The sequence below is a fragment of the Pithys albifrons genome, chromosome Z, assembly GCF_047495875.1.
Source record: "Pithys albifrons albifrons isolate INPA30051 chromosome Z, PitAlb_v1, whole genome shotgun sequence".
NCBI classification, from domain to species: domain Eukaryota; kingdom Metazoa; phylum Chordata; class Aves; order Passeriformes; family Thamnophilidae; genus Pithys; species Pithys albifrons.
In genome coordinates, this window is record NC_092497.1 from 36,779,446 (window position 1) to 36,805,232 (window position 25,787).

Sequence of the window (25,787 nt, forward strand, 5' to 3'; positions counted from 1 at the left end):
AATACTGTTTTGGCTATCATCTATACCCTGTTCAGTGGAGTAAGCATTTAGCTGTGATTTCAGTGCATGTACTTCTGAGCCTTTTTTTTAAAGCACTTTTGAATGCATGACAGAGGGTGTACTTCAGCAGGAACATGAAATGAAGATTACTGTTTGCATAATCATTTGCAGGGAAACTTCATTACAACTGTTTGTTATTGAGATTTGGGCAGGTCGCCAACATTCATGGTTAAGTGGCAAACATCTGTGCTCTGGATACAACAACTGTCAAAGGAGATTATATTTGTCCAGAAAAGTTCTGTACTGTCTTTTTTCTATGTTTATCACATAAATGAAACTTCTCTTGGGAGGGAGAAGCTTCCTATTTATCTTAAAATTACTACTCAAAACCACACCCTGACTATTACTCAAAAAGTTTAGAGTAAGTAATGTAGTTATTTCCAGTTCGTTCGAAACAAACCAAAAATCCCAACCCCCCACGCTGCTAAAACCACCAAATTCAACCCCCCCTTGTATTTGAAAGAAGATCTAAAAAACGAATCCATTGTAAATTACTAGTATTTTCATGCTAAATTTTGCATACTGCAGCTAAAATTATATTGCAATTTTGTAATTTTTATCTGTAGTTTTAAATATGTTGGGTTACCCTGTAATTTATTTTCCATTTACAAAAATTAGTAGTGTCTCCATACAAACTGTCAAAGAGCTTTCTCAGTTACAGCAGTGCTGAGTCCTTATAACAAATCAAAGTTTCTTAAATTTTAAATTACAAATTGCTGAAGTGACTTCTCTCTTCTTAGTATTCAGTTTTATTATTTAGAGCTCTGATTCTCAATTTTAAATTTTATATTTATGGGCAAAACATTCCTGAATCAATACTCAACTTTTCGTGCAAGCTTAAGAAATACAGGTGCTGATATGTAAGTTCTAACAATTTGTAATACTTGTTAGTACAACACCAGTTTCTGGACAAAGACGCCTTGCAGGATTTCTTTCTATTAGAGAGCAAATTGGAAAGAGGCAGCTTATAACTTTGGGATGTACCATGATTACACATTATCAGGCAAAGAAGTAGACTATAATGATTAAGAATAATGTAATTGATGGTATTCCACTTGCCCAGCTTTCCCAAGTAACCAAAACTTATTCGTTGTTCTCCCTTGTGGGAAAGTCTTGGTGTAGCAGGTGGAGGACAAAGGTGGAGCTTCCTACAGTTACTGTGATTTAGATATAAATTACCATCATATGTCTGATGTTCCACTACTCTGAAAACCTTAACTCCTGATTTTAAAATCATACTTTCCATTGGCTTCATGACAAATTAACTCCTATTTCAGTTTGTATTAAATACTTGGGTTTAAAATGTGCTTTTATTATGCACCCAAACAGGAGCTGAGACAAAAGAGAAGCTGGCCTTGCGCATCATATCATACTTCCTAGATACCTTGTTTTTTTCCATTAGTCAGTAGGTTTTCTCTCTGCTATAAAGAGCTTCTTTTTGGATATAATTCTGAGGGTTTTAATAAATTCAGGTCATTCTAAGAGAAAATTGCTGGCTTTTCGCCCACTTGTTCTCCAGTTCCTGCTGGCACCTTTTCAGAGTGTCAACCTCCTGGTCTTCACACCCAGAGTCATTCATTTACAAGACATTTGTGGGACATTTTGAGCTACATTTTTCCAAATTCATTTATTGTTGATCGTTTTGGCCAAGCCACAGCTAATGGTGGGGGGAAATTGCTGTTCCATTTAGGTTGCATAAGGGTTTTCTAATGCAGGGAGTATGGTACTGCAGATGGAATAAATCAGTCCAAGTAGGGCTGCTATACCATCAACCTGTCTTTTCTTGTGTGGGATTACAAATGCACCAGTTAAACTCTATTACAGAATACTGTTTAAAAACTACTTGACTTTCTTGAGCAGGACTTAGACGTCTTTTTATTTGGGGAATCTATTTCAGTAGGTGGGCTTGGCTTGGGTTCTGAGAAATAAGTCCCCTGGCTGTTGATAGCCTACTACTAATTAAGGGTTCCTCTGACATGAAAGGACAGCATTTACCCATTCCAGAAGCACTTTGCTGATGCTTTCCGCTTACATCACTCACTGGACTTGAGATACCATGGTTTTTCACTGTGTTCGTTTGGGGTTTGGTTCTATTTTTGTGGAGAGTCACGGCCCAGAACTGCATATCATCTGCTAGGCATGCTAAAAGATTGCAGAAATAAAAGAAACTGAGGGTGTCTGGTTTATTATGCCCTGGGGCTTTGAGCCAGAGGGGGAGTAAGTGCATTGGTCCCAGACCATGACATGAGATCAGCTTGTACTTTCAAGGGAGCTGGTTTTGTATCTCAAGGATCTTGATAATTCAGCAACCAAAAAATTATCTCATCCTTGAAACTAAAGTGAGTCTCTTTACCCAGCTAAAAAGCTGTCTCAGTTACAGGCTGCCTAATTTCAGTGGTGTGGACACTCCCAAAGGTGCATTTGCTATGCCATCAATTGAGAAACTATTAGTGAAAAGTGGAAAGGAAAGCTCAGCATTTTTCTGGGAGGAAGGACTGTGATCAGACAAAGATCTCATTAAGTTTGCTTTGCCATTCACACTGTGATAAGGACTACTGCCTTCTGTAAGCACAGACATTTCACTTTGGCTAAGTAAGACAATATGTTTAAGCCCACAGTTCCAGTATGTTACGACATTGCAGTCTACAGTTTGCCCTAAAGCTAGAACTGAGAAGGGTGTGCTACAAAATACAGAAATGGGGAAGGAGGCCCTTTATACAACAGTATCAAAGAAAACTAGTCTTTGCTACTGTTTGGAGCTGGGAGAACGTTGGCTTGAGGCATTCTGACTTCCCATCTCGTTTCTGATTAGCAAAGCAAGTGCTGGAGAGCAGTACAAGTAAACTATAGGAAAAGGTGTTTTTGTTATTAGTTCATTGACTGTCTGTCTGTTCTCCATCTTCTGCATAGATAGAGTCCTATTGTCTACTTCAAGTATTCTTGAGTAAAATTGTTCTTTACTGTGGGCTGAGGAGGAATTCTCATCACAGAAGATAGTCAGTCTTAACCTGTGGTGTTTGGCTTTCATTTGCACTTTTGGAATGGTTAGGATGGAAGCTGGCAGAGTGGGTATTTCTGAGGGACAACTGGAACTCTGCTGAAATGAATATAGATGTACTGTTGTGCACTATGAAAACTTCTGTAACATTGGGAGTAAGAACTGTAGAAGGCCCTTGGTGGCAGCTTGAGAGAAGGGGCCATTTTACAAGGCACAGTTTAAAAGTAGTTCATCTTTTGTACATGTTTTGTGTTTGTTAAAGGACCTACCTGGATTCAGTCTACAAGCAGATGATCTTAGAATTTTGGCTATTCTAAAGCTCAATACGGCTGTTAATTCATAAGCAACTGCACCAAATCAGTTTTCTCAGGAGGCATTTCAAGTCATTCATCAATTCATTAAAGATTTGGTTCATCTGCAGAATCTGTTTACTTGTAACTACTTAGTAGTGCCAATATGCATCCAATTTCCTCAGAATGCAACATATGGTTATTTGCTAGTCTTACCTCCTGTTTTAGTTCTTGTTTTAGTCCATGTGGAGTTTTGTTCTTTTTTTTTTTTTTTCATTTCCTTCAAGGAGACCAAGCTAATGGAGTTTCATGAAGAATCATTTAGGATGAAATAGAGCAGTTGTGTATGGGAGTAACACCGTAACCTTTTGCTGGCACCTCCCTAATGTTTTTCCACAGGATGCATTTTCAAAGCTGTAGATGTGCACACACAACTAGTTTCTGCTTCATGAGTTTGTCCCACTACTGTGTTACTACATACCTGCTCAGCAGTCCCTCAAGCCCTGACTGACCCAGGGTTTCGGTCTCCCTTAAGTCCTAAGTTCCTGATGGAATCAAATGGAGAGCTTCCATAGCGCTCTGCTTGTGCCCCCTGCATGAATTCTCCACTTAATTGTGTGGTATGTGCAATAAATGCCAAAATTAATGTTTCTTGCCAAAACAGGGATATGAGACCTCCTGTGATGTGGGATGTTGACTAAAGCTATAAAAATGTTTGCATTTACATTTGCAGTTGGTGCATAAGAATACATGCACTGTTAACTACACAGTAGTCTGTTCCTCAACATCAGGAAAGCTGCTTTTCAAGTTTTGAGGGTGACAAACAATGGATTCAATGGCAAGAAAAAACCCACTTAGTAATTGCTGTAGGGTCCCAGAAAAAAATACAAGAAGACAAGACAATGCAAGCTGGAATGGAAATACTCCTCTATATTGTTCCTGCAGGTGAAAGGAATCAATAGAAACACTGTATTCTAGCCATGAAGAATTCCTCTGCAGGGGTTTCTGTCATGTAAGACTGGGCGCCTGATCCATATTAAGCAGTTTTATCTAAACACTTTTACTAAAAGAGTAACTACTACAGTGATCTGGGCCATACAGATGGTTTGTATAAGATGAATATATGTGACCAGCTCAGTGCTGAAACCTCTCAATGACCTCCCTGCACTGGCAGCCAGAGGACGGCTGCAGAGAGAGAGCGGAAATGGGGAGGATGACCTGGCTGCAAGGAAGGCATCTTCAGTCACAGCAAAAACCATATGTCTCCAAAACTCAGGGACTTCTACAGGCATTAAGGCTGTGGGGAAATACCATCTGTAGGAGGCCATGCTTTTGTTGTGTTCAGTGAAGGGTGCCATAGTTTTTAACATGGATTCAATATCCAGTTCTTGGTCATGGCAAGAAACATCTGGTAGCCCGCTTCACTCATGTTTGTAGAGAAATCTTTGTTCCCAGTGAAAAGACCTTTGCAAATCTCTGTGAGCAAAACCATTTAGAAAGCAAATAAAGTACTTGAAAATGAGACATGATCCCAACAGATCTTTTAGCAATATTAAAAAATACACAGTAAAAGCAAGTCAATTCCTTCTTTTGCCCTGAATAAAAGTTTTCAAGGTGCTCACCATCTCCAGCAGCAGACAGTAGAAAACATTTTCAATGGGATTAAGACTCCTCCAGTATCCACAACACATGCAACCCTCCAGTTTATCAAAGACTCAAAGAAAAAAGCCCAACCCAATTATATAACTTGTTAGTCAAAAGAATGACATTAGACTATACACAAAATTCATTTCAGTGCACAACATGAAAATTCACTGTTAATAAAAGAACTTAGCTACTCTAGGCATTGAAGCATAACAGAAAAAACCCCATGATCTTGTTCAGTATTACAGGATACTGCATGGAGTATTTGGCAAACTTTTCCTGGCGTAAAATGTCTGATATGTCAATGTTAATGACAAATATATTTAGTTCACACTGCTCACTAAAAGACAAAGTAGATTTGGTCCTCCTCTTTGAAATCACTTACTTTGTTATGAGTCTCAACCACTTTAAACCCTGTCCGTCTGAGTTCAGAATGTGGATATCCTGCTATTCATCTCCCACTGTGGCTCAGTCATTGAAAATTCAGTAAGACACCTATTCATTTTTTGGCTAGACATCCACTCTGTTCATGTTTCCACCTACTATCACCCCACTTTGGTCAGCAGCAGTATCCTCATACCTTGTTTCAGATTGATGCAGGTATTTTCTTATAGCTGTATGACTTTTGGGACAAAGCACTACCGAGGGAACTTCTAGGTTCAAAAACCTTTCCATCATGAGTGGTTCTTTACTTTTTGGATCTTTTTAATATAGACAAGTTTCACTTTAAAAATGTAAAATATTATCACTTCTGTGCACTTTCTTTTGTGTTTTACAGGTTAAAAAAAACCCTGTAATCTGTTAAGGAAACTCTAATTTTCTATATTGTTTTGAAGTGTGACCTCTTTGTTGGTTCTAATCCCAGCCTATGCACAAAAATGAGGAAGCTATAAAAGATCCTGACTTCTTAACAAGGCCTGCTTACTAGATATCTAAAGAACAAATCCTGCTAAGGAAGTACATCAAAGAACTGTTTTTACTTGGGACACAACCACTACCTTCCAGGCAAATTCAAGAGTAAAAAAATCAGGAGATAGAAGGCTATGGAATGTGAAAGGGTAGGGCTGAAACTGCTTCTTCCAGATCCAATGCTGGACAGAACTAGCACTGAAAATGAACTGGGTTCTCTTAGGATTTGTTTATAGAAGTGCCCACAAGACTATGCTGCTTTAGATTGTTACAATTATTAGGAGATTATTAAAATAAAATTGGTACTGTAAGGATGATCACTTAAGTCCTGTATTTCCACTCTGAACTAGATGCTGCTCTTGCAGCAGCCAAAATCACTCCCATCCTGGAGACTTCCCTTTCTTCTTCCAGGTGGGACCCCAAACCCACATTGTAGCAACAATAAGCAAAATATTGAATATTGAGGCTGAACCAAAGCTCACAGATGGTTGTGAGCTCAATCTGTTGTTTCCTCAGGAAGAGGAATGGCAAACTGACTCACAGCTCTGCCCACCCCAGGGAAACAGCTTCCTCTTCCTGTCAGAGTAGAGACAAACCACAATCAGTGATGTTCTCTCTGCAATGCACAGCCAGCTGCCCCAGGCCTCTCAATGCTGGGAAACTTGTTCTTCTAGTGACCTGGATTCAAATGCAATAGACAAACTTTCCAAGTTTTATTAGTTGTGAGGGTATTTTGTGATGTGACAGAATAACACACACTCAATGCAATGGGTTGTTTCTGTGCTCATTCAACAATATTTCCCACAGTTAAGCTTGTGATTTATTGTAGACTGATCATCAGATCCGTGTATCCTTGCCTGCCTCCAGAGATTTTTGTTGTAGTTTCCAGTATTTCCCCTGTGGGTGGTACCCGTGACATGTAGTTGCTTGGGGCAGTTTTCCTATAGCGCGAGCTCCCTCTAGTGCCCAGAGTGTGAGTTGCAGCCGGAGTACTCGAACCCACGCAGGGAATCTTCCCCTTCCAGCCGAACCGTGTCGTAAAGTCACAGGCATTGCGTCGCTGTTCCTGTTATTTCTAAAGGAGTGAAAGGTACATTTGAGATCAGAAATGACAATTTATTCTCTTTTGGAAGTCTCCATATAGCTATCACTCAGGTACCTATTGCCTTTCTTTAGTGTAGACAGTAAAGCATTAACAGCCAAGAAGATAACTATGCAGCAAAACAAATTTTTCTATTAGATTCAGAAGTAATCAAAACCTTACAAGAAAGGTTCCTCAGGAATTAAAGTTCATCTGTGCAGAGGGAGTATATAGGTGATCTCCACAGTAATTCTGTGCATTCCTTACACCATCCTCTGTTCCCTGAGCACTCCCTGGATTTAAGGAGCAGGGAGTGTAATGGTTTGACCCATGGCTTCCTCAGTAACCATTGTATCTAAGGAAGTTACAAGTATTCCACACGTGTCTTCCACGTAGCAGTGGGGGAGTGGTTTGGTTCTTTTTTTCCCTTCCTTGGCTGAGGAGCTGGAGGGAGGTGGTGGAGGTCTGGTCCCTCCGGTCCCTGGTGTTTCTCCTGTCCTGGGTGAGATTGTTTCATTCTTGTTCCCTTTCCTTGAAGTTTTTAATTGTGTTTGTTTTGATTCATTCGGTTTCTTTGGGTTGGGTTGGTGTCTTCCCTATTTTCCAGCTAATCATTCCCCTTTTCTCCCTTCCCCTCTCCCCTGGGGGGTGGGATCCTATGTATTGTGTATACAGTGTGGTTTGTAAATGTTAGTAAATATAATTTATTCTTTTTATTCAGTTCAGTTTCTCTAGAGTGCGTTTCTTTTCAGTTTTTTTTCCTTTCCTTTGCTGAGAAAGTTCTGGGAGGGAGAAGGAGAGCTAGTCCAGGGTTGGCAACAGCTAGGCCAAACCTAGCTTAGCTAGGCCAAACTTAGGCTGCTCTCAGTCAGCCAGGACAGGGAAGTAGCAAGAATGAACAGCTCCATGAGATCCCTCTCTACAATTCAGATAAAGTTTGCCATCATCTGAATTGGTTGGTAATACTGGAAAAATCCTCCCTAGATCTACTGCTGAGATACAGAGGCTCTATGAAACTCCAGTACAATTACATTCTGAAGAACAGTCTCACACCACAACCATCTGCAATAATAAAATGAAAGTGTATTCATTCTACTTACTGACTTGACCAAATACAATGCATTCTCCTACTCTGTTTCTTTGCTTCACTAAGGGGCCACTCCTATGGGCTGCAGTTCTCCATGAACTGTTCCAGCGTTGGTTCCTCCCACAGGGTGCATTCCTTCAAGAACAGGCTGCTCCAGCATGGATCCCATACAGGGTCACAAGTCTTGCCAGAAAACCTGCTCCAGTGCGTACCTCCATGGACTGCAGGGGGACAGACTTCAGGGAATCTCTGCTCCTGCACCTGGACCACCTGCTCTCACTCCTCCTTTGCTGACCTGGGTGTCTGTGGGACTGTTTCTCCCACAACTGCTGCAAAGTAGGTTTCACACCTTTTAAACATGTTCCCACAAAGACCCTGGTATCCCCTTGTCTGAGGGTCAGAGCCGTGTCCAGCGGTGGGTCAATGGGAGCTGGTGGGAATGCCGTACCTGGCCTGGGGTAGCCCAGACCTCTCCTCACAGAGGCCACCCTGCAGCTCCTCCAGCAGCACCTGCACACCTGGACACCCGCACACCTGGACACCTGCAGACCTGGACACCCACACACCTGGACACCCCCACACCCGGAGATCTGCACATCTGGACACCTGCACACGGGACACCCGCACACCTGGACATCCGCACCCCTGCATGTTATAGGCAGCTAGGCGTTGGCTAGAATATCAGTATTTATTAATAAGGAAAAAAATAAGTAACATTATTTATTAAGAAGAAAGAAAAACAACAGAAATTGATTTTAATAAGTGATATCAGTGTCCAGCTCAGTTAGCCCCAGCTTCAGTGATTTCAGCTTTTTGTGAAGGCAAGGAGAGGAGCAATACAGTGCTTGCAGTGTGGCAGAGCACTGGACAACCCAGGAGACCAGCTCCCAAAAGGTTCGTGCTGGACCTGGGCCAAAACCTCGTTTATATTCACTTTTTTTGGCGTAGGCCACACCCCCTTGCGCAGACGCAGTTCATGTCTTTCGCAAGAGTTACGCAAACTGTGTCCCTTCTGCGCATGCCCAGTTCTGTGGCGCAACATTCTGCATTGTGTAAGCTTGAGGTATTGCGTAGTAGTTGCCGTTCAGCAGCCGCTGGGCTGGTCCCATGACTTTCCATGCGGTTGGCTGAAGATGGCGGTAATAGAGTTTCTAAGATGACGGGGCTACTCCACGTAGGGGTCTGGTCACAGCACTGCTGTGGTGGTTCACCCTGATGAGGCCACGGGGCTGAGGTGGCTCTGGGAGCGACGTGGGTGGTGGCAGCAGACGTCTTGATGCAGCGTAGAGGGTTTCGCAGACACGGTGGCCACTCCAGGCAGTGGCTGACCTGTCTCATATGCTGAACCAGTGGTGGGCTTGGCAGGAGACTGAAATTTTGTTTATTAAAAAAAAACCAGTGAACTGGAGTGTGGATAACTCGGGATGGGGAGAGTGGACGCGGCGCCAGTTCTAAGGGAGGAAGGGTGGTTACGGACGGGGTGGGGGGGGTGGCCAGGATGGACCGAGGTGGGAAGGGGGACAGGGACCGGGAGGGAGCTTTGGCACTGCACGGTTTGGCAGCCATGGGCAGAGCCGGGCAGGCAAAAGCCGGTGGTTGGCACAAGCAGCCTTGGGGCTGGGGTCAGCACTGGCGGCGGTGCCGGCTGGGTGAAGAAACCAGGACGGGCTGGGGGAGAGAAAAAAAAAAAGAGGGGGGAACGGGGGACCAGCGGGCTAGCAAAACCGGGCTGGGGTTACAGGATTTGGTTCCCAGCGGGGCGGCTGGCGACAAAACTTCGGCACTGTGGTGGGAGCGGGGTTATGGGTTGTGGAGGGTGTTTTAGCCGGCGTGGGGCTGCACAGATCCGGTGCGGGGATCGTTTGGGGAGACGGGGGGGGCAGCCTAGGTTTGGAGAAGGGCTTTGCCAAATTTTGGGGGGACCCGCGGGATTGAGACAGAGCACAGGGTCGGGAGGGTTGTCCGGGCACTGGCTTGGGAAGGGGGGGGGAAAGGTCACTATAGCAAAACTCGCGTCTGAGGGTGGGGGAGGCTTGATAAGGGAAAAACTGGGCGGGAGAAGGGGTAGATGCCAGGCTGAGAAGTACTGAAACCAGGATGGACTGAAGGGGGGGAAAGGGAGGAGGGGGTTTACGGGAATGCAGCTGAGCCAGAGGTAGGCTTCTCCCAACCCCCTGCGGTGGGGGTCTGGAAGGTTGTAGTTTCGGTTCTTTTGTCCCTTTAATCATGGTTTCTTATCTTTGTGGCTCCTGCAAAAAAAACCCCAAACAAACATATATATACACTTCTAGATTCAAATAAAAATCATCAAATACAATTTCAATTTGAGTTTAGCAAATTAATAAATTTCATCTATCACACTGCACACCTGCACATCTGGACACCTGCACCGAGCACCGCCTCCCGCACACAGACAGCTAAAATCCTGTTTGGTGTGCAGGTATTTCACATTATGGTTCGACCTAAAAGTTCCCACAACCAGGGCTGAAAGCAGTGATTTGGATTAGTTTAACAGTAAATAGAGAAAAAATAATTACACAATATAAAAGACGTAACTACAGGTTAACTCTAAACGGAGGCGTCATGCCTTACACCAGGGCAGCCTGGTCTCGCAATCCCCCCGCCCGGCGGTGGCCTCTCCAGGCGCACGTGGCTGTGCCCGCGGAGCAGCAGGACCGGCGGCCGCTGCCGCTCCTTCCCCGCCTTTCACAAGAGCCGTGGGAAACCAGCGGAGGGCAGGGCTGGGCGCAGGCACCGCCGCCTTCGCACTGGGGCCGCTCTCCCCGATTCTCTTCTCACGCCGCTCCGATCTCTTTCCCGATCCCTCCCCTCCACCCCGCACGGCCCTTCCCAGCGGGCTGGCTGCGCACGCGCAGTGCCCGTGCCGCCTGTGCCGGGGCGGGGCCGGGCTGGGCCGGGCGGCAGTGCAGTCGGGCCGGGGCCGGGGCCATGGCGGCAGCGGGGCTGCGCTTCGACGGGCGGGTGGTGCTGGTCACCGGCGCCGGCGGAGGTGAGCGGCGGGCCGGGGGGCCCGGGCGGTGTGGGCTCCGCGCAGCCGCGGCCCTGGCGGGTGCTCCGGCAGGACTGGCCGGGCCGGGCCCCGCGCGGTTATGTCCCGCAGAAGGGAGAAGCGTCGTCGCGGGCAGGGCGCTGTCAGTGGCTGTGTCGGGGACAGTGTCACTGTCAGTGCCCGTGTCAGTGCCCGTGCCGGGGATAGTGCCGGTGTCACTGTCACGGTCAGTGTCAGTGCCGGTGTCCGTGCCCGGGCCGGGGCCGGCCATGCCAAGGCTGCACAGGGGCCCGGCCGTGCCGCCCTCGGGAGCTGCAACACTGCCAGGCCAGCCCCGGTACCACCGAAAGGTCCATGTCGGTGCTGCCCCGGGCGCGTAATTTCTGCTCTTAGAGCACACGGGGGAGCAGCCCCGCCGCAGTCACGGGTGTTCTGCCCGGCACTGCCCTGCCCCGGCTCTGCCCTGCCCCGGCTCTCCCCAGCCCGGCCCTGACCTGCCCCGGCTCTGTCCCGCCATCCCGGTGCCTGCCCCCGGTCCCTCGGCCCCGGCGCTGCCCCCGAGCTACGCTGTCCCGGCGGGGCCGGCGCTACCGCACACCTGTTGTGCCTTCCCTTCCCGCGTCCCTCCCGGGAGCCGGGCTGGAGGCACGTGGGAGAGGGCAGGAGAGCGGGAAGAGGGTGGGACAGACTCGGTCAGGGCAGCGCGGCCCTCGCCCTTGGTGGTCTGCAGGCCGGGCCTCTCCAGGGAGGTGGATCTGCAGTGGAATGCTTGGTTTTGCCAGGAAACGTCTTTGTGTTTGTTGTGGTGGTGTGGGCTTGGTTGGGTTTTTGTTGTTTATTTTTTCCCCTTTTACTATTTTTTTCTTCTTTCTTTGCATCCATACTTACCTTTGCCTACTCTGATATTCTAGAAAAATAGGAGCTGTCAGTGTATCTACTGAGTGAGAGGGAAAGTGTGTTTGTCATGAGCTGCTAAAGGAGCTTGTTCTTCCATCCTCTGAGAGGGTTCTGCCCTTACTACAGCAAAGGTTTGCTCTCATTTTGTGGAGCTGCACACAGCAAGAGGTATCCTAATTAGGTGATGTCTTGTGAAGAAGATGTTGTGGAAAGCACTGAGCAGTCCATGCACATCATCTGAAGGTGACCAGCCTGAGCATAATTCAGGCCAGGTCTTTTTGTGGTGCTTTCCTGCTTTTACCAGACCTATAGTTATGTGCTTCTCCCTATATGGCAGGTCTCACTGAAAAACTGGTTAAGACCTGTGGTCATAGCAAAACAAAGCCACTTTGACAATAACAAAGCTTCTAAAAAGCACTACATTGAGTAAAAATTGCTTGTTATAACTGTGGGTATGGTGACCTTTGTACTCCTAGTATTAGATTGCTTGAAAATGATTTGTTAACAGAGAAAACTCACCCTGGATGTGTTATTTCTCAATAGCTTTTTAATAGGTGGTTGTTTAAATTTAAGCCAAGATAAAGGGAAGCGCTGTTAACTTCAGCTTAGTTCTTGTTTTGCTTTTTTATAGTTTACAACAGTGTAGTTAGACTACTGCTAACAGCATTGTTTTTCAACATTGATTTTTGGATTGGATGCTGGTGCACAGGTCAGAGCTGGGAATTTATTTAAACATATGGAACACTAATTTGTTCTAAACTGAGGCCTGTTTTCACACACACAGGCATCTAAAATAAAGTAGTTTCTTTTCACTTAGGGAAAATGCCTTATGAACTATTGTTCCTGCCTGTCAAGCAGCATAGTCAGTGTTTATGCCATGATTCTTAAGCATTCAGTTCTTGCTGACCAATTGAGAATGCCAGCACATATTCCCTGGTCTGTTCTTTGTGCACTTCTCAGTTGTGTGGCTTTTCAGAACAACAACAAAAGTTTTCTTCGACTTGGGTTACATCAGGCAGTGGGTGTATATGCACCTGACATGTGATCTTCTCCATTGCAGAGGCCTGAGGGAGTCTTAAGGGAACTTTCATTTTGTTGGTGTGAGATTAGTGTGTTTCAAAACAGTCTAAACAGTGTGGGGGTTTTTTGTTTTTTTGTTTGTTTGTTTGTTTTTTGGTGAGAACTGACTTTGAATATTCTGGTGAAGCACAAAGAGAAATTGCACTCTGAAGAATTTTTTCTACTGATAATTGCTTGCTCATTCAAATATCTTTTTCCTTCAAAAGGAATAACATTAGGATCAGTGTCATTGATCTCAATAACTTTTGACTGGTACAGATATAATCTCTAAATGATTTATTGTAGCAAATAACTAATGCCTAACACAACTAGAATCTCGGCCAGAGTAAAGATTCAGGACTTTTGTTTTGTATGTGATGCAGGATTGACAGATAGGCAGTTTTCACAGGCAAACTGTGTAGGTGTCTGGTTGACTGATTTGTTAAGCATTCCTTTCTATCTGCACGATTTTGTCAATACATCTTCAGTCACAGTTACAATTCTGTTCAGTTTCATTTCCAAATCTTAACTTTAACCAGGGAAGTATCTTATTCACTTAGGGTGTAATTAATTAACTTGAAACATCCCCTGCACCCTCAGTGTTACATCAGGACCTTAAACGTTCTTCCATTCACATGTATTTTTTGGTCACAAGCACAAGCTCGGCAGCAGACAGCTTTCCGAGATGAATGCAGTAACAAAGAGTAAGCATGAGGATTTTTTTCCTCGACTGGAGGTTTTGTCTACAATTTTTCTGTTTTGGTTTATGTTTTGTACTTATACAAAATCTTGAACTCCTGGGGGAAATAATGTTTTACTCTGTATCTTCAAGGAGTTTGTGTTGAATTGGTGCATTTTTCTTTATCCAATTCATTTTTATGTAGCTTATGCCTGAATTGTGATTCAGGAAACACTTGTTTTTAACTTCTTTTCTCTTTTTTTTACCTAGGTTTGGGCAGAGCATATGCTCTGGCTTTTGCTGAAAGAGGAGCTTCAGTAGTTGGTAAGTAACCTTTGCCTTTTCACATAGCTTACATTCAACAGTCCATGCCCTTTTTGTCAGTAACCTTTGTTATTTAATGGTTTTCTGTTTTATCTTTTGCTGTTTAAATTTTGCTTCTAAGCCTTCTTCTCTCATGGGGCAAGCTGCCCAAGCTTGTCTAAAGGCTTATCTTTGCTGGAAACGCAGTCTGGGTCACATAATTTCCCAGATTTGACTTTCAGCTATGCATTCCAGTCTTTACCATGATTTGTGGCCAGTGAGTGTGTTGTCTGAGGTGAATATTGCCCAGGAGCTTCCAGTATGAATATTTGAATAGGTGAATATGTTATCTCAAGAAAGAAGTTACTGGAATGTAATGCAGTAGCATTGTTTCTTTCTGCAGCTCATGGGACAGAAGAGCCATCTGGTCTCAGTGACAGTCCCAAATACCTCTCAGTAAAAGTATTTCTGATGATCTTGTAGGCCCTTGGTTGAACCTTCTCAGGGCATATCTAGTTGTGAAAAATGCTGCATCACAAGGTAGTTCTGAAGGTCAAGTTGTGTTCTTGGGCACTCTCTGGCCGTCGGCATTGGGGGTTTTGGATTGACTGTTGGGAAAAGTTTATTCACTGAAGGGGTTGTCAGGCACTGGAATAGGCTGCCCAGGGAAGTGGTCGAGTGAGCACCTTTGGAGGTATTTAAAGGATATGTTAATGTGGCACTTGGCATGGTTTAGTGCTGGACTTGCACTGTTAGGTTTATGGTTGGACTTGATCTTAAAATACTTTTCCAACCTAAATAATTGATGATTTATGATTTGACTGCCTATGAATGAATTTGTACAGGTATTATTGAAAAGTTCAAGGTTAAATGTTAAAAGAGATTATGAACAAAGACTTGCTCACTTGTTTTTAGTAGTTTTCTAATGAAAGTCCCAATCTTCATAAAAATTTCATAACAATTGCTTGGTTTTACTTCATTGATTAAATCCGAGTATGTGCATAGACAACTCTAAAAAATCTAGGTAACTTTTTTTTATTTTCTGGTAGTTGCCATCTTTGATACTTGTCTTATTTACTAAGGGCATGAATACTTCTCCTTGAATTTTTATTTAACAAAAATTATGTCACTAAACAGCCCAAATGTTTTGTATGGATTCTGTGTAGCTAGTAGTCTTTTGACTCTCCAGAATGATCTGAAAGAAAATTTATTGTACTGCCTTACCACAGCTAATACTCCTTTATTGCTTGGCCTTATTGCTTAAGAGTTATATCAGTAAGTTAAGAATTGACTGTAAGGGCAACTTCTTGTTTCCTTTTGGAAACTACACTGCACTTAGCTTTTCTTACAGTATTGCTTTGCAATTACCTCTGCATGACTGCATTTGTCTGTCTAGTTCTCTTTTGTTTCTGACTTCATACACTTGAGAAGTCACTTGTGTAAATGTGATTTTTTTAAACTCAGGCAAATACGAGACTCATGATATGTCTCTTTAAAAAAAGTTCTATCTTTTTAAGTTATTGAAATGAAGGTATGTTGTAAGAACAATGATCAAATACTCTGAAAGATCATGGCAGCTTTTCTGCCCAGTCCCACATCTCTCTCTGAGTGAGTTGCTGTTGGTGTGGTTAGACTGACAAGAGTAATATAGATGGAAAAACACCTTTTCTCATTCCCCAAAGGATGCCTGCTATCTTGTTTGTTTGTCATGCTTCGTCTCTTTCATGCGTCTCATAAGGAAAAAGCTGAAAGAGAGAGGAAGGGATGCCTTGCTTTTGTCTTGCAACCTGTTATGCCCAGACCTACCATTTCTTCCAGTCGAACTGAGAGCTCTTCTATGTTGCTGGTTTAGTTTAGTTTTGGTTAATGTTTTTGAAGCATGTGTATATTATTTTTGTTTGCATGTGGAGTTCCTTTAAAAACCAAACTGGAAGATGCAATTTAGCAGTGCATCTGCAGTGTTCTACATGTATGTTATATTTGTGACACCAGACTACAGCAAGCAGTGAGCTGGCTTATATTTTTAAAAAGCATGTACTGTAAATGTCATGTCCTCAGCACCAACTGTTTCACACTTCAGATTTGCTTCTTCTGCTCTGTTAGTAACACACTTGTAGCCTTAGAGGAATTCTCTGAGGTTCAGGTTATAGCCATGCTCTGTCTCAACTATACTACAGTCTCTGGCTCTTTTTTCTACTGGATGTTTTCAGATGGAAATTACATGATGTAAAGCTGGAGCTTAAAATAATGTTATTTGTCTGTTTCAAAACCTAGAATAACTCAGTTGTTTCTTGCATACTAAATTTTGCTTCAACTCTGTTAGTGGCTATACTCAGCCCAAGGTACTTTGCTGCCTCTGAATATTTTCCCAAATATTTAATCAAGTTTTTGTCAGCAAAAAGTAGTGAAAGGTAAACATATATAAGCTTTGTCTTAGGTTTTAATATCTTAACAAGACTAAAGGTTATGTATAAGTGTTTATCACAATATTGTCCACTTGTATTTCCCAGGACAAATTAGAAATCCTAGTTCCTGACTTGCTTTCCTTTAATTGAAGACTTGTGATGTTGCAGACTGAGCAGTCTGCCTGTGTTCCCTGTCTTAATGTTTCACTGCACTTAAGTGAAATTGTGCTAGCTGCTTGTCTGGACTGATAGGTATTGATCTGTTTAGCCGGGAGATTTTGTCTTTTTTTTTTTAATCAATCTGTTATTATATTTGAGCATATCATGGTGTTCTATTTTAATTCTTGCTGCCTCAGACCAGGCATGTTTTGGGTTTGTTGTTAATTGGTTGGGGTTTTTGTTGTCATGTTGCATCTCTCCCCTCTACCGGCTTACTTCTTCTGGGCTTTGGCATTTTCATTTACTCATATAAATTTTCTGCAATGTTTTTATACAATTCTCATGAAGTGCTGCACATGAAGTTGAATACGGATTTCAGATGAGACTTTCTTGGTCTGAGTAATAGACAATGATTTTGTCACATGTCTTGCAAGCTGTGTTCCTGTTTGCATGGAGAGATTAAAAAAAAGGCACAAAATGGGTTTATTTAATTTTGTGATAATACAGAAGACTTGCAATTGCTGTTTATCATCAAAATCAGCAAGAATATCTTGCATAATTTGTGGATTTCCCTGTGTGTGGCTTCTTGAGGACTTCTAAGAAGTTAGAAGGCACAAAGCTGGAACTTACAATAGTGAAAGGCTGTTTAGCAAAACACTGGAGTATTGCATGGAAATTCTGTCAGTCCCGGCTTTCTTGCATTTTCCTTTTGCACTCGTTTAAACATACTTCTTGGTGTTTTTTAAATTCTTTGTCCAAATACAGTGTTTGGCATTTTGGGGAGTTTTTTGTTCCCCAGGTGAATTCTGTGAAGTGTTGGGAGTGCAAACACAGCGGCGCTGCAGCAGCGAGAGGTGGTGCTGCATTACATGTACCACCATTAGTGATGTGTGCCCCAGGACTGACAGCACCCAGGACACAAAGCATCTCTCCGTGTCAGGTGGCCCTCTTATCCCACAGGAGCAGGACCTGAAGCTCCAGAGCAGGCACTCCTCACCTTGTTCAGACCACTTGATCTCTTCTATAATGAAGCTGACTAGTAACAATTTAGCTACTCTCTTAAACAGGAACAAAGTCTTCTCAGTTTTGCTTACAATTAGGGCAATAGTTAGAGCAGTTTGACAAAAGACCAGATTAAATCTCCTGTGATTGGTATGCAATCTAGATCCTAATCTCTGAACTGCAACACAATTACAGAGGTAGCCTGGGCAGGGCAGACAAGTTGAGCGTGTGGTGGAGGAGGAAAAAACAAGTTCTGTTTCCCATGTTACTAAAAAAAAAAAAGGATAGTGTATGTTGCACTACTCTTTAAAAAAATAAATCATGTGTCCTACTATTCTCTAGTCATCTGAGATTTCCAGTACGATCCAGGCTCCTTAAAACTTCCAGTGTAATAATGAGATAAGGACAAAGTGTGAAGTCTTGAATGTTACCAATGAAAATTTAATTTCTTTTACATGCATAGTGAATGATCTTGGAGGTGATTTCAAGGGATATGGCAAGAGCTCCTCAGCTGCTGACAAAGTTGTCAAGGAAATCAGAGCAAAAGGAGGGAAAGCAGTACCCAATTATGGTATGTTTTTTTCCCAGACAAATACAATGCTTTATCTACAGGAGTAGTGGACTTGTTGAATTAAAAGTTGGCGCTGTTTCATAAAGGACTACTGACAGCTTGCCAATGATGTAAGTTCAAAAGGTGTAATATGATGTGGAGTGGGGAGACAGACACCAAAAACAAGTGCATCAATTGCTTTTTTCAGTTGAGATTTGTCTAGTAATTCTTTTATACAATTTTAACCATTGAAGCAGATGTCTGTCTGCAGTTTTCAGAGGCAAAATGGGAATGGATGATTCTTACTTGCTTTTCTTCATGTTTTCCTTGCAGTGGCAAACATGCCATTTAGACTTACTGTGGAGGGTTTGCTGTAGGCCACATGGAAAGAGTGGCTGAATTTGAATTTAATTTGTGTTGGAGTTGTACACTATTTGTTTTTCTTAGCTCCATGGAATTAGTTGTTAATATCCAGTTAATTTTATTTGAAAATTTGGACCTTTCTTTTACAGATTCGGTGGAAGATGGTGAAAAGCTTGTGAAGACAGCCCTTGAGGCTTTTGGGAGGATAGGTACAATTGCTTAATTTGTGTTGAAACTTGTTTGCAAGTGCAAAGCCATTATAAACAGTGCAATTGACAATAAGTGTGTGAAGTACAGTGGGACAACAGTAATGTACGCACCAACTCTTGATGCCCTTGGTCAGTGAAACCTGAATAAGGAGCTTTCAACTTTGAATCTTAATGAACAACTTTTCTGTGGATTTTTGGTGTTTTTAGCAGAACTTTAGGACTCAGTACATGATTCTTGTTTTCCTACCCTTCAGAATTTATGAACTTTTTGAACTAATAGTTAACAATTTCTGTCTCAAAGCACAAAGCCCATCAAGTGTTATAACTAGTTGCATAAAATTAGCATGAATAATGTTGCTGAAAGCAAAATGTCGTGCTTTGGAAGCTCTTCTGCTTACGTAGGGTCAAACTGCTTTAACAGAAATGGAAAAAAAGAACCTTGAGGTATTTTATCTAACCATTAATGGTTGGTTTTACCATGTGATTGCTACTATTTAATTATGATTTTAACTCAGGGCTAAATGGCTAAAAGTACATGTAATCAAGGCCAACAGAAACTGAATTAAATATATGACAAAAATTGTTATGATCCAATTGTTTTATCAGCTTTGTGACTCTGTGGTTCCTCTAGTTATCATTTGGGCTTTCTGCAGCAAAGATGGTGGCACAAACTGCGTAATCACAATTCAGAGCACTCTGAATTCAAAGCAAGCTTCAAACTGTACAGGATGACTGCATCCTGCTGGTACTGGATTCCCAAGTAGCCAGCACTCCACAGCTATACCTCCCTGTCAGGCTTTGTCCCTTTGGCAGACTGAGACTTGCCTGTCCTGAAGTATTATGTCTTACTGTGCAGTGGTAGGATTCACTGTTCGAGACTAGGAAATATAGAACAATAATATGATGTATATCTGTAGTGTTCTTGTCTATATATATTTCTAGAAGTGGGAAAAAAGTAGAAATAAACTTGGATTTTGTCAGTGCATTCACTTTATTTCCTTTTTTCCCCCCTCTCCAGATATCGTTGTAAACAATGCTGGGTGAGTATATCTGAGGGTTTTGCCCTCTTTGAGCGTGGGCTGTCACTTTTTTGTAAACAAGTGTTCATTTTCTGTTTGTTTTGTTTTCCTGATGTTACATTTTAGGATCCTGAGAGACCGTTCATTTGTTCGGATAAGTGATGAAGACTGGGGTGAGTTGGTGTTAAAATAACTTCAAAGTATTCTTTCTGTGTGAAAGATGAAAGGTACATCCCTCCCACTGGAACAAGGAAGACGGGAAGGCAGGGAAGGCTTACCTTTTGCCCTGAAAGCTTAGTGTTAAGCTGCTTGTGTTCAGCTTGCAAACCAGATCTGTGCTGCAATACATGGTAGGTGTAGGTAGTTCCGCAGGGGAAGAAAGGCTTTAGTTGCCACTGGGGGTTGCTGAGTGGAATACAGAAAAGAGCCATGTGAATTACACACAATAGTTTCTGTGAGCAGAACACATTCCTAGCACCAGCATACTAAAACCCCCAGAACTAACTAGGAAAGCAAGCTGATGTGCCAAGGGACAGAAGTAAAAGGTGAAACCTTCAGTGAGATGGAAGGTGTTGATAGGCCAGTAGAGAAGACTTTTGTGTGACATCCGATCCCTTCAGATCTCGGAAGCTCAGCAGGGTCAGCCCCAGATTAGTACTTGGATGGGAGACCTCCTGGGAAGTGCCAGGTGCTGTAGGTTCTAGTCCTGAGGACTTCACTGTCACTGTCCAAGCTCGCTCGGCTGTGGCAAATGGACCTCAGGACTTACATGGTGGGGCCAGTTCTGCACATGCTGTGCCTCACCTAAAAAATACACTGGGCGGGCTGGAAGGGCACACCCACGTGGGGACAGCCCTTCCCAAATCTTCATTCGCGAAGCTGAGCCACACACACACACACAGAAGACTTTTACAAAGATGGTTTGTCTTCTGTCAGTCCTTGTCTGATTCTGCCAGTGTGCGGGACTTTTGAATGCTTTTGAATTCCATGCAGGAAAGCCCCATCCAAGGGGCAGTGTTTGTGGGGAGTCCCCACATGATCAGTGTATGTTCAGGCAAGAACTTCAAAATGATCTATGAAAAAGGAAACAAAAGAGTCCACCACTCTTTTACTAATAGTGTCAGAGTGCGTGCGTTTTTTGTCATGAAGAAGAAACAGTTCATTTCAATTTGGAAGACAAAATCCTGGAATTATTAAACTGACCTTAATTTTTCCCTAGATATAATTCATAGAATTCATTTGAGGGGATCATTCCTGGTCACTCGAGCTGCATGGAATCATATGAAAAACCAGAAATTTGGCAGGTAAAAATTTGTCTTCTGTTGTGCTCTTTCAGTAGGATACAATAGACTGATGCATATCAGTGAAGGAGGAGTTGTGCACCCTTTTTTTTCACTGTCCCAAGGGTGAAGCAAAATCAGTTCAAATGTGTAAACCATTTCAACCTCTTTCCACCTCCCCAGCCAAATGTTTAAAGATTTTTTTTCCTTTGTATTTAAATGCATTTTTCTGAAGATTATGGACAGAAGCTATAGAACTATGAAAACACTATTTCTTTTCATGGGAACTGGCTAGAAATCTTTGTCCTGCTTCTTTCTAGTCAAGTGATCGGTACATGTAATTCTGCTTATAGGTAGTGGGGGTTTTTTTTGTTTGGTATTGGTTTTTTGTGGCATTTTTTGGTTGGTTTGTTAGTTTTGACCTTTGGGACACATGTACTTATCTTAGAAATTATAGGAGTGTTCTTTGTCTTGGTACCTGTTACTGCTAACTCAAAAGAGTGCAGTGAAATCAAATCTTTAATTTTTTTCACTTTTGTTGTTTTTCCTAGTCAAGGTGCAAATGTTATTTTCATACCCACATGTTGAAAACTGTGTGAGCTATTTTCTCATCCTGTGAGTTAAGTAACATTGATTCTCATGCAGAGAACTGAATTGTGAGGATAGAAAAAAGATCAGCGGGAAGAATATATGGCTGGGAGTTGCATCTGTTTGGGAAAATGCTTCCCTTGGCTCCTTTTCTCTGTATTTGCTCAGATAACAATGGTAATCAGTCCTTCTGCAGTTTTCTTACAGACATGTGCCATCTGCAGAATGCTTGCTTTATACAGAGTTTATAACTTTTTTCATCTTAATCATGTTAAGCCAGTGCTTGTAACACATCTCTTTATTTAGATTAAAACCACTGGATTATTGGCAGTGAGGCAGACAGTAATAACAATTATCCCAGCTATGGAGTGTGTTTGCAAGTAGATTTGAACAGAATCTCATAAGTCTTCTTTTGAATTTGAAGGTGTAGACCCTTTTCTTTTGAATTCAAGTATGTGAGAAGACCTGTAGCCCTATGTTTTCATGCCTCAAACCAGCTATGAACTGCAGTAGTTTTAGAGCTTTCCTGTGAGAAGTTCAGTCACCTCCACAGCAATAGTGGGGAGAGCAAAGGGCAAGACTTTCCTGTCTTCTACTGCCACATATTTAAGCACATTAGGATTATTTGAATGTGAATTCTATAAGAATGGATCTTCGCATATTACCAGGTAGATACTATGGTCAAATAATTTTCAGTAAAATAATTTTCTGCTAACCACTGAAACCATTTGTTAGTCGTAAGAATAATACCACTTGAAGTGCAATGAGAATATGAAAAGAAATTTATTTATACTGTACCCTGTTGTCAAAACATGTCTTTTCTAGTTTGGCAGTATATCTCAGAAAGGCTCATGACTTTGTTACTTTTCTGCTGCTCTGATAGTGCTTCAGCCTTTTTCGTGTATTTGCTATCCATCAAACATGAAATAGTTACCTGTTGGTTAGCAGAACAAAAAAATAATATTTTCTTACTTACATGCTTTTGCTTTGTGGAATATGGAGACTATAATGCCAGAGGTGGAAAATGCTGTTGTGTAGAATTGAATAAGTTGAAGAAGTAATTTAATATTCTTTTTTCTCTCCTCTCCCTTAAGAATAATTATGACATCCTCAGCTGCTGGAATATATGGAAACTTTGGTCAGGCAAACTACAGTGCTGCAAAGCTTGGCCTTTTGGGTCTTGCAAACACAATTGCAGTTGAAGGCCGGAAATACAACATCCACTGCAACACGATTGCTCCCACTGCTGGATCCAGGCTGACCCAGACCGTCATGCCACAAGGTGAATCACTTAAGGTCCTGTACTGATATTTTTCAGTGAATTGAAGCACAGCAAATTTTCTTATCTCTCTGAAAATCCAAATCCTTAACAGTTCGCACTCTGGTAATTAATTGTTTCACTGTCTTTTTGTCTCTTAACTGTCAACTTACTTGTTTTGTTTGTTGTGAGGAATTCCTGCCTTTTTCCACAAGATAAGAAGCAATTTTTCTCATTTCCAAAAGCAGTTTCATGTGGCAAGGTTGTTTAATTCTAATGTCTTCCAAGGCCCTCCTGCAGTAGTGGAAAGGCTTGTTTGTTTCATCAGATGTGCAATCAGGTACATGCATAAGGTGTCTGCACTTGTTGCAATATTGTCTAATTGCGAAATATTGAGCTGTTGCACAACATGTCATGTGTGTACTTGGTTGTCCATGATCAGCAGGAGATGATAGTGAACTGAGTTGCCTATTTTTTCTTTATTGCACAGTTACTACTCTTTGAATGTTTGAAATAGTTTTAGCAGAGCATTGCATTGGGAAGTCAGAATAAAGAACATTTAAGGAGACAGCTGTGTGCAAAGTGTAAATTTAGGATAAATAGACTGACTAATTCCTTTGGCAAATGACCAGAAGAAAGAAAAATGATTTGGAAGAAAAGGGGTTGTAAAAAGAAATTTCTCCCGGAAACTCTTCCAGATTAGCCTATTTCATTTCCCTCTTACCCTCCTTTTCCCTGATCTTAGGCAGATTTCAAAGCTAGAGCTGCCTGGACAACCACACTTTGCTCCATGACAGTGTCTCAATTTTCAGATAATTTTCTATTGTACCAGATATCAATAAAAATCCCAAAATACAATTGCTATATGAATTTAGCAAGGGTCATATTCTCTATATCTCATTTGGAAAAATCAGCATTTTCAAATGAGATGTTTCTTAAACATTCAGCAGTTGCAATAATCTCCATCATGTCTTGCCTTTATAACTGGCAAGCAAACTAAAAGGAAAATTGCTTATGTCTAGCTGGCTTGTCCTTGTTTCTGGCTGCCTGTCAGATGGAAGTTTAGGAGGGTACCTGGCTTTGCAGTCTGCATGTCACAGAGTTCCCAACATTTAAACAGACTTTCATCTCTCTGTCTGAGGAGCAATGTCATGGGGTTTGGTGGCATATACATGTCTCATCAGTTGTTCATATTTAATGAGTCTTGAAGGTTTCATTTAGTTTGTCCTTTCTTTTCATGACAGAGCACTGTTGGTTAAATTCTGGTTCTGCAGTTCATCAGAAGGTTCTAGAGTAAGAACAATTCAGTGAAATTGTAGAGGTTTTTTTCCTATTTTATTTGTATTTTATAATTCCCCTTTCCAATTTGCTCTAGATCTGGTTGATGCATTCAAACCGGAGTATGTTGCTCCCTTAGTTGTTTGGCTTTGCCACGAGAGCTGTGTGGAGAATGGCAGTCTGTTTGAGGTAATTTTTTTATTTTTCCTTTCTTCCTTCTCTTTCCCTCCTTGTGCCCCTTTCCCCAAAATCAATCAGTTTTTCAGCCTGTCCAGTCTTAACCTTTTTGATGAAAGTAAATTACTCTGTGAAGTACTGCATTCTCAGTATGGATGGAAGAAATGCTGACCCTGTTGTCCAGTATTTGATGAGTACTTCAGGCAGTAACAACCTGTTAAATTCTGGTGTGTGCTCAAAATACTATCAATTTGATTGTTAAAATTCTTACTCTCTCATCTTTTAAGAATAAAAAGATACCAAAGAAACTACTTCAAAAGACATTTGTTTTCTAAATCATTCAAATACAAAAAAATAACTCGCAAGAAGGATGAATAGCATAATTATGATATTCATTATAGGTATTGTCATCAAACTGCTACCTCAGTTGAAAGCTGTTATTTTGTACTTTGATTTTGTGTTGGTCACATTCTGGTACTTAATTAGAGTGTTAAATACAACCAGCAGTAGTTCAGGAATTTTTATAATGTTTGAATTTGTTCTGTAGTATAGTTTTGTTTCCCTATACTACCAAAGGTTTGCTTTGTGGCATGTGCTAAGCTGATGATTTTCTTTTTTTCTTGGCAGGTGGGAGCTGGATGGATTGGAAAATGTAAGTAGTTTATGTTGCAAGATTGATCTTGTTTTTGAGTTTACATTAAAAATGTGCAAGTTTTCTTAGCACTTAACCTCTGCTCAAGACATTTTTATTCAGAAAGAGAAAATTAACAAAAGACTAGGATTCTGAGGTAACTGCTTATTTTAAGTCACAAATTTAACTTCATGTGGGGGAAACTATTAACTTACATTGGGTGTTGTTACACTTTTGAGCTAACTAATAGTAACTGAAAATATGCCTAAGTAACCTTAGCTCTTGAGTCCCACATGTAATTTGAAGTCAAGAAGAATCTCCATTTTTTTCTGCTAAGTATACATTGCTGCCTTTTCTTGATAACTTCTGTTTTTCATGATATAAAAGTAGCACATGCTGGTAGACAAGAAACTTCTTAGTAACTTTCCGCCTCAATTTCTAGTTCTAAACATGCTGAGGCAATTAGCCCTTTAATAACCAGTCGCTATGCTGACTGCATTTGCCTTGAGTGACTCCAGTAACTAGCTTAAATATGAATGTAAAGAAAACTCACAGACAATACTGAGGATTTAGGAGAAGAAAAGAAATTATGTGAAATATCTGAACTTTTTTTCCTAAGTGCATTGAACCTAATACTGTAATTATTAAAGGTTTAACTTTTTAGCCTATGTGAATATCACCAATAAGTTGGGCCATTAATTGAAGAAGTCATTTCCCGCTCCTCTTAAAACTTTTTTTTTTGCCCACTTGATAACCATTTTGTACATTTCTAACTAACTGTGGTGACACTGGAATTGCTTTCCCAGGAAGTGTAGTAAAGAGATCAAAAGAAGCACGACAGCAGCATAAAG

At 41.8% G+C, this 25,787-nt stretch overlaps 1 protein-coding gene and 1 long non-coding RNA gene across 3 annotated transcripts in view; one reads left to right on the forward strand and one right to left on the reverse strand.

The window, feature by feature from the left end:
* Positions 1-8,743: 8,743 nt before the first annotated feature.
* LOC139684998 (uncharacterized) lies at positions 8,744-10,901 on the reverse strand. The gene is made up of 2 exons (XR_011700016.1): positions 10,607-10,901; positions 8,744-10,318 (listed from the first exon to the last, which is right to left on the reverse strand). It is a non-coding gene; the product is annotated as an uncharacterized lncRNA (long non-coding RNA).
* A 65-nt stretch (positions 10,902-10,966) lies between these two features.
* The window catches only part of HSD17B4 (hydroxysteroid 17-beta dehydrogenase 4), a 60,325-nt gene continuing 45,504 nt past the window's right edge, over positions 10,967-25,787 (forward strand). Inside the window, exons 1-10 of one of the 2 annotated variants that reach the window (XM_071581512.1) lie at positions 10,967-11,079; positions 13,985-14,038; positions 18,047-18,154; positions 18,646-18,705; positions 19,724-19,745; positions 19,851-19,897; positions 20,944-21,028; positions 22,687-22,874; positions 24,226-24,317; positions 24,933-24,957. In XM_071581512.1, coding sequence (XP_071437613.1) covers positions 11,019-11,079; positions 13,985-14,038; positions 18,047-18,154; positions 18,646-18,705; positions 19,724-19,745; positions 19,851-19,897; positions 20,944-21,028; positions 22,687-22,874; positions 24,226-24,317; positions 24,933-24,957 — 742 coding nt within the window. In that variant the 5' untranslated portion in view covers positions 10,967-11,018. Of the gene's footprint in view, positions 11,080-13,640; positions 13,740-13,984; positions 14,039-18,046; positions 18,155-18,645; positions 18,706-19,723; positions 19,746-19,850; positions 19,898-20,943; positions 21,029-22,686; positions 22,875-24,225; positions 24,318-24,932; positions 24,958-25,787 lie in introns of those variants that run through there. The other variant, XM_071581513.1, reaches the window with a different exon arrangement.